The sequence below is a fragment of the Cucumis sativus genome, chromosome 3 (genome assembly GCF_000004075.3).
Source record: "Cucumis sativus cultivar 9930 chromosome 3, Cucumber_9930_V3, whole genome shotgun sequence".
Taxonomy (NCBI): Eukaryota; Viridiplantae; Streptophyta; class Magnoliopsida; order Cucurbitales; family Cucurbitaceae; genus Cucumis; species Cucumis sativus.
This window is the reverse complement of record NC_026657.2, coordinates 35,397,660-35,415,284: the sequence shown is the minus strand read 5'-3', so window position 1 is coordinate 35,415,284 and position 17,625 is coordinate 35,397,660. Positions and strand designations below refer to the sequence as shown.

The following is a 17,625-nucleotide window of genomic DNA, read 5'->3' as shown; positions in this document are numbered from 1 at the left end:
TAACTTAAATTCAAATCAAGTTAGAAAACACACAAGTGATTATTTGAAACAAAAGATGCTATTAAAATAGATTTTTAGTTTCTTTTTTTCCCTTTCCTTTTCTTCCCACTCTTCTCACGATTTTTATTCTTCTTTTTTTTCCTTTTCTTTTTCTTCAACCTCTCAACTTCTTCTTATTCTTCACTCTCTCAAATTCTTTTTTCCTCTTGAAGCCACTGAATTTGTTTACATATTCACAGAAAAATGCTCTTTCGTCCTAATGACTTAAAGCTCCCTCTCTTCCTCCCAAATTGATACTCTTTTGTTTTTCCTCACCTATGTGTATATATATTAGAACCTTTTTTTCCTTCCCCCCTTTATGTAGACTTTCCATCAATTATTTCTAGGGGAAGCAAAAGTCTGAAGTTGAGATTTAGTGAACATTTTCAAATGGTGAATGAGAGAAGAAGGAAGAAGAAGGTTGAGAGAAATGAGAGACTCCTAACAATTTTTTTTTTTGTTAGGCCTATACCTATACTTTCCTCTCCCTCTTTCGTAAATCGCTCAAAATCCTAACAATTTTTCTTTCTTTCCTTCACTAAAACAAAACTTTCCTATTTTTTTCTTACCTATTTATGTTGTTTCACTTCTCACCCATATTTTCTTCCTCTTTAACCCTAATTTTCTTTCACATAATTCAATTTCTCATGTTTCTCTTAATAAATTTTATCATTGTTGTTGATATCTAATATAATACGTTTCATATCCTTTCTTTTTTAACTTTTTTGAAAATTTGTTATGAAAATGTTTCCTTTTTCATGTATTTATTTGTAAGTAGGGTTATAATAATATGAAGTCTCACTCATGTTTGATTGTTGATTTATTTAAAGAGTTTTTAGGACAATAGGTGACTTATAATAGTATGAAGATTATAATAGTTGAATGCATATTATTATAGTATATGTTTCATTGTCTCCGTTTTTTACAACTCTAATTTTTTTATACATATATATTATACATGAAATATACATTTTTCTTAAATTGATTTTATTAAATCTTTTTAATTATAATATTTATTTAATAAGTTGAACCTCAATCTTGTTTTTTTATTACTCTTTTTTTTTTGCATGCATATGTAGTACATCAAATTAAAAATTTCTTCTAATGATTTTATTTAATCTTGTTAATTAGGATTCTCATTTGATAAATTTATGGTTAATCTCCACGAAGTAATTTTCCCATATCTCTAGATTATTATGCTTAAAACTAGTTAAGAATACATCGTTACAATATGGCACCGTGTTTAGTAAGAAAGCAAGACAAAAAACTATATATAAATATATATTCACTACTATATATAAATATATATTCACTACTATATATAAATATATACTTTCTTTTGAGACTCAATCTCAATTCAATATTATGCGTATTCGAAATATCGTAAATTTAACAATTTTGTCCCTCGACTCAAAAACTTATTTTAAATATTTATCTTGGTGATGACTAGTCGAGATCAAGGGTAGGAAAGCTTAAGAAAATGGATCATCAGGCATATCTCGAAGCTTTCTCGACTGAGTTGAAGGACATAATGCTTTTTTAGATGGAACTCGAAAAAGTACTCATACACTTCCAAAAATAACTTTAGACTTTAGGAAAAATATATTATAGAGGTCGTTTGGTTTGAAAGATTTTTGCGGGAGAATTAATATAGACATCCAAAACTCATGTTTGTTTTACAAATTTTAGGCATTCGTTCGGTGAATAAACTATTATCATGCATTCTCATTTCCATACAAACAAGAGTTAACTCATCTTTATCTGTTTTCATTTTATACATAATTTATTTGGACTATAGTTAATTAATTAATAATAATATAAGGGTTAGTTGCATAAATGACAAAAAAGCTTAAAAAAATAGCTTATATAGCACAATGATAAAATAATTGCATATATAGCGCAAAAAATAATAAAAGACTAAAATACCCACACCAAACCACCATTCTGACTGTTTCTTGTCAAATTTCTCAAATTAAAACTACTGTTATCAGTCTAACAACTATCACTAATAATTGTTATCAATGATATATGTTATTACTGAGCTACCTATCAGTGATGATGTGAAACCACTACAAGTATTTTTTACTAGTTTTTTTAAATTGAAAGCTATCATTGATGACAATTGATAGTTGTTATACGATGTTATCACTTATAAATGTTACATCAATAATAACTTTTAATTTGAAAAATATGTTAGTTGATATAGTTGATAACTACTATCAATGATTGTCACTAAAGAGTAGGGTAACTTTCAATTTGAGAAATATGGTATCAAATGCTATAATTAGCTTATCTCTGATAATTGCGGGCAGTAATAGTTTTCAATTTGAAAAGTGTGGTATCGGTTGCTATCATTGATATCTTCTATCAGTGATGTTGCTATCAGCTGCTATTCCTGATAGCTACTATAAACAATTTTTCTACATTGCTATCAACATAAAATGATATCACTAGTATTATTTACAAGTGATTGCATTAGAAGATCTTTGATAGCAAGTATGAGTGATAACATTGAAAGAATGTTTTTTTATGAGTGATATCTCCTTGATAAATATATTAATTTTGAATAGATGAAGTTTAATTAAGCTATCAATTAATATTGTTAAAATAAATTGTTAATTTTAGGTTATGTTATCAACATTCATATCGTATAGAAATTTAAAGTTTAAGTTATTACTAATAAATTCATTAAAAAATATTGACATATTAGACATGTTGTCATTGATAAAAGGAATCACTGATAGCATGAGATGAAAGAAACTGAAGGACAAAAATGATATTTAAATTTTTTTTACCATATAACTTGTAAAAAATTATCATTTTTGTAAATATTGTTCTCTTGTACTATAAATTATATTTATTTTTTAATTTGTGCTATTTGATGCAATTTTTTTAATATAATTTTTTTTTAATAACTCAACAACAATATAATATTTACTTAACGTGTATTTTTAAATATAGCAAAATGAACCAAAATATAGCAACATTCATATTCTATCAATAATAAACATCCATATAGAAGTTGATCAGGATCTATCAATAATAAAATCTAATTTTTTTTCTATATCTTGTAAATATTTTTAACAGTTATATCCTTCCCATAAAATCTTTTTAGAAAATAAAAAAAAGTTTCTACACGTAATCTTTGACATAAATAAATAATTAATTAGAGACACTTTTAAATATAGTAAAATAAACTAAAATATTTACGAAGTATAGAAAAATTTTGAATTTTATTAATACATATCAATAGAATTTGAAATTTTGCTATATTTTATTTTTGTCAAATTTGTCATTTTTTACTATTACCCAGTTAATTACGTAGCAAATCCTAAATATATTTAATCATTAAAATATTAGTTAAATTGAGCTTGTAAAAATTTCATTAATGATTATTTATATTAAGTTATTTATTCTTTTGTTATTAATTTATATTACATCATATTTTTATCTCATTTTTTCCTAATTGATATAATATATAGTTTATTAAAATATATTTTCTTATACCATTTAATTAAAATTTAAAATTCTAATATCGAACTTAATTAATCATAAAAACGATCTAGTATTGAATTATAATTAATACAAGGTTGGTTCATTGAATATATTAATTGGTTAATTTGATTATAAATTACTCAAAATTTAGCTATTAATAATCCAAATTATTATTGATTCTTAATTAATTAAATTTGATGAATATATTGAGTGATATTAATTAATTAATCAATCTACTATAGTTGCTCAATTTCTTCAATTAGAGACAAACACAATTTTTTTATTATAAAATTATGATAACATTTTCCATGAACAAACAAACAAAGTTATCTTTGATTCTCATACACACATCCTATTCCCAAGCAACATTTGTTTTCAAGCATATAGTCATTATATGAATGAAATATTAAAGCTCGCTATATCACTTTTATATTTTTCTTATTTTTTCTCCTTTCTTGAATTATGGTTTGACATTTGTTTATCTAAAATAAATAAATAAATTTGTCCACTTTAACAGATTTACGGTAGCAAGGGATGATTATTATAATCTTAGATCAATCTCATCCCAATTACCTTCAAATAGTTTACATCTCGAACACATACTATTATAATTCAAACTAAAATAATCTATACTCTAAACATAAACTATTATGATTTCTTATATCCGAACGCCTCATAATTGAGTATAATTTTTTAAAAATTTTAGAATATCGTTGATATTTTAGAAAGTTTAAAGATTATATTTTGAAATTATTAGTATTGAAAATGAATGATGAGGCAAGTTTGAATTATTTTACAAAATTTAAGGACATTTTTGAAAGGTTGGAAAGTTAATACAATATTTTGACCCAAAGTAAAAAAAAAAAAAAGGCTCAAAAGCTTTTTTGTTTTTGAACAATAATTTAATGAGGAAAACCTAATCCCATAGCTTTGGTTGAGAGAGGGGGCATGTGTGCAATTTAAATAAGGAGGAGGGCATATGGGGCAATAGAAAAGAAAAAAAAAGAAAAAAAAAAGAAAAAAAAGAAAGACTTTCCTGAAGCCGAAGACGAGGTGTGGTCGTTGAGGAGAGGGAGGGTTAAAACGTTTTCAAAACCCTTAGGTCCCAAACCCTTTCCCCCTCTTGAAGCCGTCCCCTGTTCCTACACTTTCATCGAATGCAAACCCTAATCCAAATTCCTTCTCTATTTCTTCTCTTCTGCTGTATTACCTTCTGATTTACAGCCCCCTTTTGGCGTTAATTCCTTACTATTCCTTCCATCTTTCTTTTTCGCATTCACTTTCTCTACTCCTCCTTCGCCATACACTTTGAAATGGTTTCTGGCTTGAGAGTCGACGGTGGGACTCACGTACTCCCTGCTCGCGTTCGAAAAACCATCCAATCCATCAAAGAGATCGTCGGTAATCACTCCGATGCTGATATTTATACAACTCTCAAGGAAACCAATATGGATCCTAATGAAACTGCTCAGAAGTTGCTCAACCAAGGTTTTTCTCCCCATTTCTTTTTCTTTTTACTTTTTCCTTCTCCGCCTCCGTTACAAGCTTTATTGTTCTTCAATCAATTTCTTGCCTCACATTCTTTCCTTCGGTGTTTTTGTTTTGCGTTTTTCTGTTTTTTTCCTTTTATTTTGGGGAGTCCTGTATTTGACCCATTTTGATTAATGGTGGCATGGTTCTTATGTCGGGGCGCTGGGAAAGGTTTGTTCTTGATGATTTAGGAAGTTGTTGAGCGTTAAAAGATTATTTTTTTTTGTTATTTTCACGATTCATTTGATGGTTGCTCTGAGAAAGTCCAGTTAATTGGCGACAACATTAAGTTGAGTGGAAAATTTCAGATTGTGTTTACCCTTCCATATTTTTATCAGTTCATCTTACATGTAACTTGTTCTGTCATCTATTGATGGGACTTCGGAATCTGTCAATGCCTCCGTATTGTGTTTGTGTGGTAATAGTTTAATTGTGTTTACCTCCAATTTATGTGTTAAAGCTCGATGAGGAATTTGATAAAGTCTTCACTCTTCAGTACTTCTTTGGTCCTTGCCTTTTCTTTCCATCATCCAATTTATTTTGTTGGACACCTACTTGTTTATAATGTACGCCTATTTTTACTCCATATGGTTCTTGAGCTAATTATCTGTTTCCGAAAGTATATTTGTTTCTTGGTTTACGAAAATCAATTTTAAAATAGTCTACACTATTGAATATGCTTTGATTCAATTCAACCAATAGACAGTGGGGTCACTTTCCACAAGAGAGGATGTGGGCTAACAATGATCCATGTGTACAGTATGTATGTTGTGTCTATTTGCACTCCCTCATGGTTCTTTTGGTAATGATCTATTTTGGAAAGTATATTAGTTGCTTAGTGTCTGATAAAATAGTCAACACAATTGTAAATGAAGTCGATTCAACCAAGAGACCTTCAGTTCATGTTCAACCAGAGAAGATATGGGCTATCAAATACCTGATGTTGCATATTTGTTAATTTTTCTACCATGCCAGTGCTCCACTGTGGATATGCTAAACATGTATTAGTTGCACAGTATAAAAGGATAAACTTAGCCCCCAAGGAGCAATCCAATTGGCTAATATTTGTGGCAGTTTTTGAGTAACACCTACTTAGAGATTGATGCCTAATAAGGAAAACCCTTATCTTTTTGAAGTCTGAGCCACCGGGTGGGCACACATGTCTGTTTGTGTATATAATATGTATGTATGCATACGAATGTTTCTTAAGGAAATTGTTTGAAGGAAAGTGTTCAAAAAGAATTAAACTGTTTGAAGGAAAGTGTTCAGAAAGAAGTAAACTGTTTGAAGGAAAGTGGAGAGGAAGAGTTTGAAGTTATTAGATAATAAGTCAGTAGCTAATGTCAAGATGCTTCGTGATCAGCCAAAATAAGCCACTGAGTTGACTTAAATTATCAGCACACAATTCCATAACATGTTTTCTGCATTTGAGCAGTGTGAAATTTATTTTTTCTGTCTTAGTTTTCCATTGAATATAAAATCAGTTTTCTTATTATATTAGTTATTTTTCAGATCCATTTCGTGAAGTAAAGAGAAGAAGAGATAAGAAGAAGGAGGTATGATCATAGTATTTTAGTTTTGTCAGCCATTACTATCAAATTTATGTTTTTACTTTATAGTAGCTACAGACAGGCAGCTGTTACTAACAGGCGTAAAGAGTTATACAAGGCCATGTCTCGTATTTGTATGTCTTCGTATACTGCTTCATATTCTTGGTAATGGACAATGTTTTTAAAGGATGGGATGCTATAGAGACGGGTCATAAGGTGTAAACCAAATCTAAATAGTAAGATATTTATAGAAAGTGTGTAATGATTGTGCAGTATATAATACCAAACATAATATTATCATGCAAAAGAATTAGAACAAAAGAGTCTCATATCTATATTTTTTCTTCCATATATATTCTCATTGACATCATAAACATTTCTCATGTACAGTAATCTGATTGCCTTTGGCTTCATATTTTTTCTTGACTACTCATTTATCTTGTTTGGTATGGACTAGTTTTTTTCCTCTTTGGGTAGAATGAGAATATTCTTTATTTGTTCTACTCTTTTGGAAATTTGTTGCTTTGTATACTGAATAGTACTGCTATTACGTACTTCAAATTTTATGCAACCATATGCCATACTACAAGCCCCAAGTCTCTGACCAATTGTATTTTACATACTTAATTGGTTTTGATAAATGCAAAACCAAGGCTATGAACTATCTACATTTCTCCAATATTGTTATGTAATTATCATCTTACATCTAACTTTATCATTTTATGTTCTGTTTGAAATAACTTTTTTTGCTGAAATTCTTATAGCTGCTAGTTTTTAACATTTACACTGAAAGATCGTTAGACAAAAACTGAGATTGTGGATGTGATTTGTTCTCAGAATGTGGGATACAAAGGTTCATTGGATGCACAAAGAAATTCTGAGGATGTGAGGCAAGGGACAAAGGTATATACATTGTCTGATCGTAATGTCCGGAGGGGGGCCTATGCAAAAAGTTCTTGGCCTGGTACTTTTTAATCTTTGCCTACTATTTCTCTTGAAGCATTATATTCTGCAGATTCTAGACTTGTTTTTGAATCCTTTTGATGAAGTTAAGACATGGTTGCTCAATTATAATTGAAAGAATTTGATTTCAGAACATTTTATCGCCTAATTTTAGTGTGAAGAAAGAGAGTTCATCTTGAAGATCAGCATAACAAAAATTGAATGGGCTTATGGTTTATCAGGATGTACTGTTTATGCTCCTTGGTTTGCTTGCTCTAATATGCTCATTGAGCTGCTTTAATGATTGATTTATGTCATCTAGGTATCAGCAAAGAATTTCGTGTTGTAAGAGACAACAGAGTTAATCGAAATTCAAATAGAGAAGTAAAACCTGCATCTTCACATTTGGCACTATCCACCAACGAGGTGTCTACGAATGTGTCAAAATCAGTGTATGCATCATTAATCTTCTTCTTCTTTTAGTCTTTTGTATTTTGATGTAGTTTGCTTATTATTTTTTCATACGTACAAAATATCACCTATTCTTCTTGTCCAACAAAAAAGTATAAAACTTATTTCCAGCAACTGCAATTTTTTATATTAAATTAAATAGTATCATAAATCATGGAAAGAGAGGAATGAAGGTACTTTCAGTGGGTTTAGGATTGGATGGAAACATTTGTGTAACTATAGCCTTTCTTGATCATCTTGGATGAAGGAATTTACTGTGCAGGCCCAGGTTTTGTATCTTGTGAAGGGGGAATGTTTTTGCAATATTGTTTTAAACTTCCATTGCAATAAACTTGATTTTCCTTGATATAGAAAGGCAAATGTTTGCTTCTTTCGAGGACATTTCTGTTTCCTATTGGATCAGTACTATTTTTGTGGTATATATTATAGGCTAAACTATAAAAATGCCTTTGTTGCAGTTTGTGTAAAAAAATATTCTTAAAATTTCAAAAGTTATAAAAATACCCACAAACTTTTAAAAAGGGTTAAAAAATACTCTTCCTGATAGTTTTGAATGGGAAACTGTTGAAGTTTTATTGAAAAGTTTCAAAAATACCCTTGAACTTAGAAAAAGTTTAAAACCACTCTGACAATTAGTATATGAACTAAAATTGTTAATATCTCGTTGAAAAATAACTCTGGTTTAAAAATGTCTCTATCATTGGTATAGTGATAAGTTTATATGAAGTTGTTAGGTTTTATGAGATTGACAATATTTGTTTTATTGCTTCAAAGAACTGTCACTACATCATTGTTGTAAAGACACTTAGTCCTCTGATTAGGGTTGGTTGTTCAGTTTGTCTTAAGAGTAACGTTTGTATTATCTTGCTGTAGCTGTTTTGACTTGTGTTAGAAGAAGGGAACATTACATATATTGGAGACATACTCCATTTTCCTTGTCACTGTGTGTTGTGATTCACTATTCAATGGAAAGATACAACACTGGGAGAGAGTCTCACAAAATGGGGAGCTCAAGTTTTTCAGAGAGGGAGTCTCTGTCTTAGGGGGAGCCTAAGACTGTTTTCATAAAAAAGTAGATAACAAAGGTAGAAATTTGGATGTGGAAGTAGGGTCTATAGGCTTAATTTAAAAAAGAAAATCGAACACTAAATCGTTACCAAACGAGATCATTATAATTTGTTTTAAAATTGATTCTTTCTGAACTCAAGAAAATTTCAAATAAATTTACCACTATACTAAGATACTTTTAATTTGAAGTTATTTTTTCAATGAGATATTTGCACTTTTAGTTCATATACTAATGTGAGTGGTTTTTTTTAACTTTCTTTAAGTTCAAGGGTATTTTTGTAACTATTTAATAGTTCATGGGCATTTTTGAAACAAAACTTTAACAATTTCCTTCCAGAACTGACGGTAAGAGTATTTTTGAACCCTTTTTGAAAGTTTGAGGCTATTTTTAAAATTTTTGAAAGGGATTTTGACACCAAATACAAAGTTGATTGGTTTTTTTATAATTTAGCCTATATATATATATTTTCCCCTTCTTCTAAAGCATAAATTCATAAGTAACAGTCTATAGATGAAATGAGTCGTAAATGCAGGGGATTACTGCGCTGTGGACTGTGAACAAGAATATATGGTATTTGAGTTAGATTTGGACGGTGAATATGTATCCTATAGAGTCTTTGTCTGAACTATTACTGTTGTTTTGTATTATGATGTAGCCATTCTGTGATTTTGTGAGGTGTTGGTTCATGAGTCTTCCTTGATGGATCTTAGACGTGCCTGCATATTTATGGCTTTATCTTGATGTGCTTAGCATCGACATGAAATTTTAAATAAGATGTTAAACATGTTTGTTTAACATTGTTATTTTGCTAGGTAATTGGTATTTATACAAGTGCAGCTGCCTAAACAGAAAACTGTACCACAAACTCTGAAATATATTATTTGCAGCAGACCACTGCTGATGTATACTTCTTTCTAGCATTTGACTTGGAACCTATTTTGGCCTTGCCTACTTCAATATATTCTTTGGATTTTTCTGCCTAAATTTGGTAGCTTGAATTCCCCTGCTTCTACCAGAAATCAATCTGTTCATTGATCAATATCTCCATAACTGATTTTACTTATTTATTCATCAGTATCACCCCAAGAGGAGCACATGGGGGGTCCTTTGGTGGCAGGATATCACAAGTGTCTTTCCGGAAAACTGATTCACATCCCAGTAACCCACGAGATGGTCATTCAACTGGAATGGCACAGAAGGAGTTGAGGGATGATGTGGGAGTTTCCATGTTGAGTTCTATTCCAGATATGCACATTGGAAATCCGAATGATTCTGAACCACATTCACCTGTATTGGCTTCAAATGGTGCTGCTGTTGGTTTATATTCTTCTTCCACAGATCCAGTCCATGTACCATCTCCAGATTCTAGATCATCTGCTCCAGTTGGAGCTATAAAACGTGAAGTTGGGGCAGTAGGTGTTCGTCGGCAATTGAAAGACAGTTCTATAAACCAGTCTTCAGGACCAAGTGTCTCTCTTGCAAATTCTGTTTCTGAAAGGGATGGTTCTTCAGATTCATTTCAACCGATGAGTTCCACTTCTAAAGGTGAACAGCTTAGTCAAATTACCGAATCTGTGATTCCTGGCCTGGTAGGCAGCAGAACATCATTAAATAATCAGCATAGTAGCAGGCAACATCAACCAACCATGGGTCATCAGAAAGGTATCTTAGTGTCTCCTCACTCTATCTCTTTCTTTCTCTCTCTTGTTTTAAGGTGAAGAACAACGAGGTACCTTAGCATCTTTGTTATGATATTTCTTGACTGCACAGTGTTTGGAGAATTCGTTCAGGAGATAGAAAATTTCTGAATGTGAACTTAAATTTTTAATTATTTGTCAAATGAACTGCAAGTGTTACATTTGTGTGCTGTTTCTTCAACAAGTTTGTTTGAGCATGCATGTCCACACTTCACTTTTTCCATGTTTGTGTTTACTTGAGAAATTCATCAAATTTTAGGAGAGAGTTCACCATCGGCTTTGATGCAGCTTCCCAGCCTAACAAGGAGTGGAAACCTAAGTCAAGCCAGAAGTTGAGCACTGGTAATCCTGGAGTAATAGGAACACCCTCAAAATCTAAAGCTCCTGCTGATGAGTCCAAAGAGTTACATTCTGAAGCTGCTAATGTACAAGAGAAGCTCGCAAGAGTAGATCTTCATGAGAATCAGCATGTTATCATAGCAGAGCATATTAGAGTCCCTGATAATGATCAGTATCGGCTTGTCTTTGGCAGTTTTGGGACAGAATCTGATTCTTCTGGATGTCTGGTGTCAGGTTTGCAAGCCATTAGAGGTCCAGAGGAATTGAATGGAGAATCATCAGCAAGGTTTGTATTTAATTTATATTTCCTTTACCTTTGAAGTTAATCTGGCAAAAACTGTGGGACTAGTCACGAAGGTTTTGGGTATTCCTTTATAAGAAATTTTTTTGAGTGAAACATTATGAATTAAAACGGATATGTATCCATGAAATAAATTTCTCTATGGTATTCATGCTTCCTTCTATTTGTTTTATTTTTTGCTTATATTGTCCATTTGACAATGTTTTTGCAGTCAGTCAGTATCTGCTCTGGAGATTTCTACTGATGATGCCTCTGGAAGCAGGCAGGTCGATCTACTGGATGACCAGGTGCGAAATTCAGAGTCTAATTCTCCAGATTCTGGTACAGCAACCGAGCTTCAGTCGGCAGATAAAAGGGAATCTTCTAGTCCTCAGCCATTGGATACTTATGCTGAGATTGGACTGGTTAGGGATAGGAACTTGAAATATACTCCTGCTCCACAGCATCAAGATCCTTCTGAGTTACTGGGATTTTCGGTGAGTTTGTATTAGATTGTTAACTTTTGAGGTGTCTGTTGAGAGTTAAGATTTTTCGTATTCCTACTGAATTGATGGTTTCAAATTTGTGCTTACTGAGTAGTATAATGTTGGCAGTGCTAGTTCCTTAATCCTTTTGTGAGCAAGCCCTTTTCATTCCCTTATATAAATTGATTATCCAAGCAGGCATATGATCCACAGACTGGTTATGATCTACCTTATTTCAGACCGACAATGGATGAAACTGTGCGAGTGCAAGGTCTACCGTCTCAAGATGTAAGAGTAGATGTAAGAGTAGTTGTTTACATAATATCTGTTGTGTTTATTAGTATCTGGAATCTTGTAAAATGAATATGGACATATATATGTTTTGAGCTTCTAATGATTGTAAATTATAGTTGTGTTTTTTATTATTTTCTTCTCGAGTAGTTTAACCCACTACAGGATGATGTATGTTTTTCTTCTCACTTATTAAATCTTTGATCCTAGGCGGTGAACTCTCATACTGCCAACGGCATCCCTGCATCAACGATGCCGATGGTGCAACAGCAGCAAACTCCAGTTGCTCAGATGTATCCACAAGTTCATGTTTCCCATTTTGCAAACCTCATGCCATATCGACAGTTCCTATCTCCTGTTTATGTTCCACCAATGGCCATGCCTGGTTATTCTAGTTCCCCAGCATATCCTCACCCGTCCAATGGTAACAGTTTCTTACTGATGCCTGGTGGAAGTACTCACATGAATGCAAATAACTTGAAGTATGGAATCCAGCAGTTCAAGCCTCTTCCTGCCGGCAGCCCGGCAGGGTTTGGGAACTTCAATAGTCCTGCTGGGTTTGCTGTGAATGCTCCTGGTGTAGTTGGGAGCGCAACTGGACTGGAAGATTCATCTCGAATCAAATATAAAGATGGAAACCTTTATGTCCCAAATGCACAGGTTTGTAAATACTAATATTATCATTACCTCTGTAGCTTTGAGGCCTTTCATGCGAACTTATAGTTAACTTGATATCATTTCGTGTGGGGTGTTAGTTAGTGTGAATCTTTTTATTTGATAACATCTAGACCTTGTTTAGCAGTATAGCTATTGTGTGTTTATTTGGGGGGATGCTGTCCTTTCCGTGAAGCATAAATGGCACCCTGACATGTTTGCTTAATCTGGATCATCACGATATCCAGGCACTCCCGAGCCAGTCAGACCTTTTATAATTATAATATAAAGTAGTTTAAAGTATTAGTATATTTATTGTTACAGGCTGAGACATCTGAAATTTGGATTCAGAACCCAAGAGATCTTCCAGGTTTGCAATCGGCTCCATATTACAACATGCCAGGGCAAACTCCTCATGGTGCATATTTGCCTTCTCATACTGGGCACGCTTCCTTCAGTGCAGCTGTGGCGCAGTCTACACACATGCAATTCCCCGGATTGTACCATCCAACTCCACAGCCGGCCGCTATTGGAAATCCTCATCACATGGGCCCTGGTATGGGTGGAAATGTTGGAGTGGCGGCTGCCACTCCTGGGCCACAAGTTGGTACTTTCCAGCAGCCACAGTTGGGTCATCTTAATTGGACAACTAATTTCTAGACAAATGGGAAGAAAGAGAACTGTGAATCTAACCCCCTTTATTATTATACAAGGGACTGAAGTAGTCATAAATGTTTTATATTTTGTCAAATGTGTAATTGATAACCTTCTCATATTCAATGTAGTATGTGGTTTTCTCCATTTGCATTGATTTCATCTACTGTTTTACCTATCCATTCGTTATTCTGGTTATTATGATAATCCAGTAGAAGCTGCTGTAGGATCTCACAGAGCTAACACATGTGGATAAAATCAACAAAGCAAGAGCGGTGGACAAAAATAAAATTGTTGGTGTTAGGAATATGCCCAAGGCCAAGCAGCTTTTCCGAGTTATTTGCATCTAGCATTTGCACTTCTTAATTATAACTCGGTAGAACCAAAATTAGAAACAATAGTTGTTTATATTGCAGGTATTAATTGGAAAATGTCGGTAATGGAGTTTTATGTTGCAATTTACCTGGTGGCCCTGTGAGAGAATGGTCAACGTGGAGTCTCTCAACATATGAATCTAAGATTATTATATTCATATTGAAAGATGACAATTACACAAAAGGAGGTAACTAGCTCCGGGTTTCGGATCCTTTCCATACGTGTGAATACAATTGTGATCAGGAAAAAGAGGTGAGTGAGATGCTTTATTTTCATCTTTTTTCTTTGTGCAGTTTGCAGAATATATAGACTTTGTCCTGTTCAAATCTTTATTTATTTTTTATTAGGAACTGTCACAATTTCTTGGGATTGCCAAGCACATTACCCTTTACTTTTTATTTTACACACAAACACACATATATCTATTTATTTTTTTTTCTACGATCATCTTCATGCTTTGCACAAAAAAGTTGTAACCCTAGACATCTGAGTCCCTATATACCTCATCTATCTTGAAGCTGAGCTTTTTGCTTTTTCTTTTTGCTAGAGAGCCTAGGGATTACATCGTGCAAAGTATTTCCATCATCATGGGTTTGACAATGGCATGATTTGATATTACAAAAAACGATGTATTTTGGGGATCTGTGTGATGTTTATCTTGGTACTTTGAAGTTTGGAGCCCTCGAGAGGAAATGGCAAAAGAAAAAAAAAAAAGAAGAATCATTGACTTTAAAGTTTGATGCGTTACTAATTTCACGGATGATTAGAAGCATCCATCTTGTACTGCGCTTGTGTGGAACAGTTTTTTGAACTGTTTCAATCTTGTCTAGATTGTTCATCCATTATACATCTTGTACTGTTGGACCATGTTTACAGTTTGAAACATTTCTTTAGATGTTCATTCATAACTTCAACAGCACTTCAAATCAGTTCCTTCTCTGTTTTTCTTTCTTTTTATCTTTTTTACACTAATTATTTTATTTTTTGTCATGTTTGTCAGTTTGTTGGGAAAAAAATGTCATTTTCCCAAGGTAGGATGAGTCCCACTTGAGAATCTTGGGCACAAGTCACAATATCATTATTCTTTCTTGAATTCAAGCCTACTCTGGAAACTTGTCTTATTATCGATGGTAATTGAAGGAATGATGAGATCTAATGCCAATTGCTTAACACGTTTTTATTTCTGTAATTTGACAGGCAAAAGTGGATGAATGAATCTGAGATAACAAGCTTAATTTGTTAACAGCAAAAAAGCTCATGGAATCCCTTCAATGGTAATGGATATGGACAGCTGATCTGAATTGCAGGGAAACTGTTTCTGACCAGTTGTCAACAGCCCACATTCAGGTGATATTTCTTTTGCTCTTCCATAGCTTCATAGTATAGTCTTTGTGTAGGTAACAAAGGCAGCCTTATGCTTGTGCCCTTAATAATTGGCACCAATGCACCTTTCTTTATCTCTCTACTTTTCCCCCCTCAATTTATTATTTTATTCTACTATTTTAACACTTTTTAGTGCGTGTTTGGGACTCAGGTTTTGCCCTATATTTTAGCGGACCATCCGTACATTTCTACATCACTGTAGCTGTTGATTCTATCACTTTTGAATTTGAATAATGTGCATTCTCTAGGAGCCATGAGAACTTGGATTTTAGACCCAACATTTGAGCTGGTTGCATTGCAAAAGCATACTTGAATTAAATTATATATATGTATATGTATATGCATATGTTTTTAATGGATTTCTATTTGTTTGTTATTAGTTGTCAACTTGAACATAAGTGAACTAGAAAATAGAAAAGTATAAACTCTCAAATTAAAAAGTTAGATATATACTCGGAAATTGATATATTGATATGATTGGTCATGTATATTTATGTAAAGAAGCTAAGAAAGTAGGATGGATGGATGATAAAACCTGACACTGAAATTTTGAATCATACATACTTTTTTAGTGAACATTGGGATTGAGTTTGTAAATAATATCCCTTCTTTTGCAAAGAGAGGGTACAATTTTTATATTAGAATATTGCGACACCCATACAAGTTTGCTATTGTAATTGCCAAATTTTTTGCTACTTTTGAGAAATATGGCTATTATCATGTTTCAAGAAAAGCAAGGATAAAAGTTGATGTCTCTTCAAGATAGCATATATATATATATATTTAAATAACAATAATAATAATAAATAAATAAATAAAAACTGTCCTGAAAATCTGATATTAGAATTTGGAAGTCAACTTACAATTGGTAAAGATTGATCCATTGTGTTAATTTTTAGTGAAGAGTATCAACGCACTACGAAACGATAAGTCGTGCACTCAAATACATTGAAGAATACTTTGTGTTGCTACTTTGAATTCTCCTACACATTGCTACGGTATCCTACGTCTTTGACATGATATGACTACTCCATCATGCAAGTGTTGGTCATGACGCTTGAACTTCACAGTGGTAGACAAATTCCTTCTTCATCCACTATCGATACTTCTCCATATTTGTCATTTATCTCCACTCTTTCTTCTATATATATATATGCTATAATACTGCGTTCTTTTCTACTCCCTGTCATATTTTCTTGTATATATAGAACAATATTAAGGGCCATTTTCTTAGAAAGTTGGGGCTAATTAGCACCAAACACGTGGTAAAGTAAGATTAAATTTCTTTTTTTCATTTTAATTCTTGGTGGGGGGACTCTCCATATCGTCTAAAACCTGTGATCTGAAAGGAATCTAATGAAAGAAATATGAGACATTCCCTTTTATGCATATTTATAAAACCATGTGGATTCGTAAGAAAATCAAATGACATGAAACGAATCTAAATTTAATCTTAATCCATTTCAAAGGTTTGTGTATTATAGCTCCCTGTATACTACACTTCTTTTTTTGGTAGACTTGAATAAAATTTTCTTTAGTTTCAAAACAACAAAATAAAATTTGTATGATTCATTTGCTTCGTTTTTTCTTGTGATTGAATATCGATCTTTACGATGATAATTGATATTTTTTAATCAAATCAAAATCATGCTCAAATTGACTTGCTCTCTTTCTCTCGCTTCAAATATATATGTTTGCACTTTTTAGTATGGTAATTTTGGGATGGGACATGATAGAGATTTAATAAAGGATTATTAATTAAGAAGTTAATTAGAATAGAGAATGACATGATTAATATGGATGTGATAATAACTAATTGGGTATGTAATAGTATAAGCTTTTTTGCTTCAGAAAATAATTGATTTATTTGCCTTGAGATTGAAGGGACTAGAGAGAGAAAAAGAGCATGTGAAGAAAAGAGACAGAGAGAGAGAGAAAAAAAAGTAAATCCACAGTTGAAAAATTCCAACATGGGTAGGGTTACTTAAACCTTTTTTCCCCTTTAAAATACAACAACTGAAATATTAAGAATAATATTATACATAATGTTTTAGTTTAAAAATGTGTATCTAGTGATTTTAATATGAAAATCAAGGACATTAATTAATGAAGACTTACATATAATATATATAGATAGATCATAAGAAGTTTGGTTTGATATATGCTAAAAATGAAATTAATTTGATGTTTCCCCTCTCTATGGTTCTAATCTTTTATCATACACAAAATCAAATCACATGCATTGGGCTTTGTTATTCCTTTACTTAATCAATTACTCTCTTTAAAAGGGTCTTAAAGGCCACGAGTGCAATGATTATGCAAATAAACATAACCCCACTTCAAAACATGCCCCCTCTCTCCCTCAAACATG

General features: G+C 32.3%; 1 protein-coding gene and 1 long non-coding RNA gene across 4 annotated transcripts; both read left to right on the top strand.

The window, feature by feature from the left end:
- Positions 1-4,564: 4,564 nt before the first annotated feature.
- LOC101203238 lies at positions 4,565-13,651 on the top strand. 2 transcript variants are annotated; one of them, XM_031882428.1, is made up of 10 exons: positions 4,565-5,022; positions 6,577-6,620; positions 7,452-7,578; positions 7,879-8,008; positions 10,172-10,758; positions 11,082-11,418; positions 11,645-11,909; positions 12,096-12,185; positions 12,399-12,848; positions 13,167-13,651. In XM_031882428.1, exons 1-10 carry the CDS (start codon positions 4,848-4,850, stop codon positions 13,500-13,502), a joined length of 2,541 nt encoding a protein of 846 aa, XP_031738288.1. In that variant the 5' UTR covers positions 4,565-4,847; the 3' UTR covers positions 13,503-13,651. The 2 variants fall into 2 exon arrangements, with proteins under 2 accessions (XP_031738288.1, XP_031738287.1); XM_031882427.1 differs by having other exon boundaries at positions 12,096-12,197.
- A 480-nt stretch (positions 13,652-14,131) lies between these two features.
- On the top strand, positions 14,132-15,633 carry LOC116402685. Of its 2 annotated transcripts, XR_004215181.1 has the most exons (3): positions 14,132-15,001; positions 15,118-15,218; positions 15,406-15,633. It is a non-coding gene; the product is annotated as an uncharacterized LOC116402685 (long non-coding RNA). The 2 variants fall into 2 exon arrangements; XR_004215180.1 differs by having other exon boundaries at positions 15,118-15,633.
- The last annotated feature ends 1,992 nt before the right edge of the window (positions 15,634-17,625 follow it).

Coding starts and splice junctions, on each gene's coding strand:
- LOC101203238 (XM_031882427.1), top strand. CDS start 4,848: ATGGTTTCTGGCTTGAGAGTCGACGGTGGGACTCACGTACTCCCTGCT. Junction 6,621..7,451: donor GAAGAGATAAGAAGAAGGAG/GTATGATCATAG, acceptor ATTTGTTCTCAG/AATGTGGGATACAAAGGTTC. Junction 7,579..7,878: donor TGCAAAAAGTTCTTGGCCTG/GTACTTTTTAAT, acceptor TATGTCATCTAG/GTATCAGCAAAGAATTTCGT.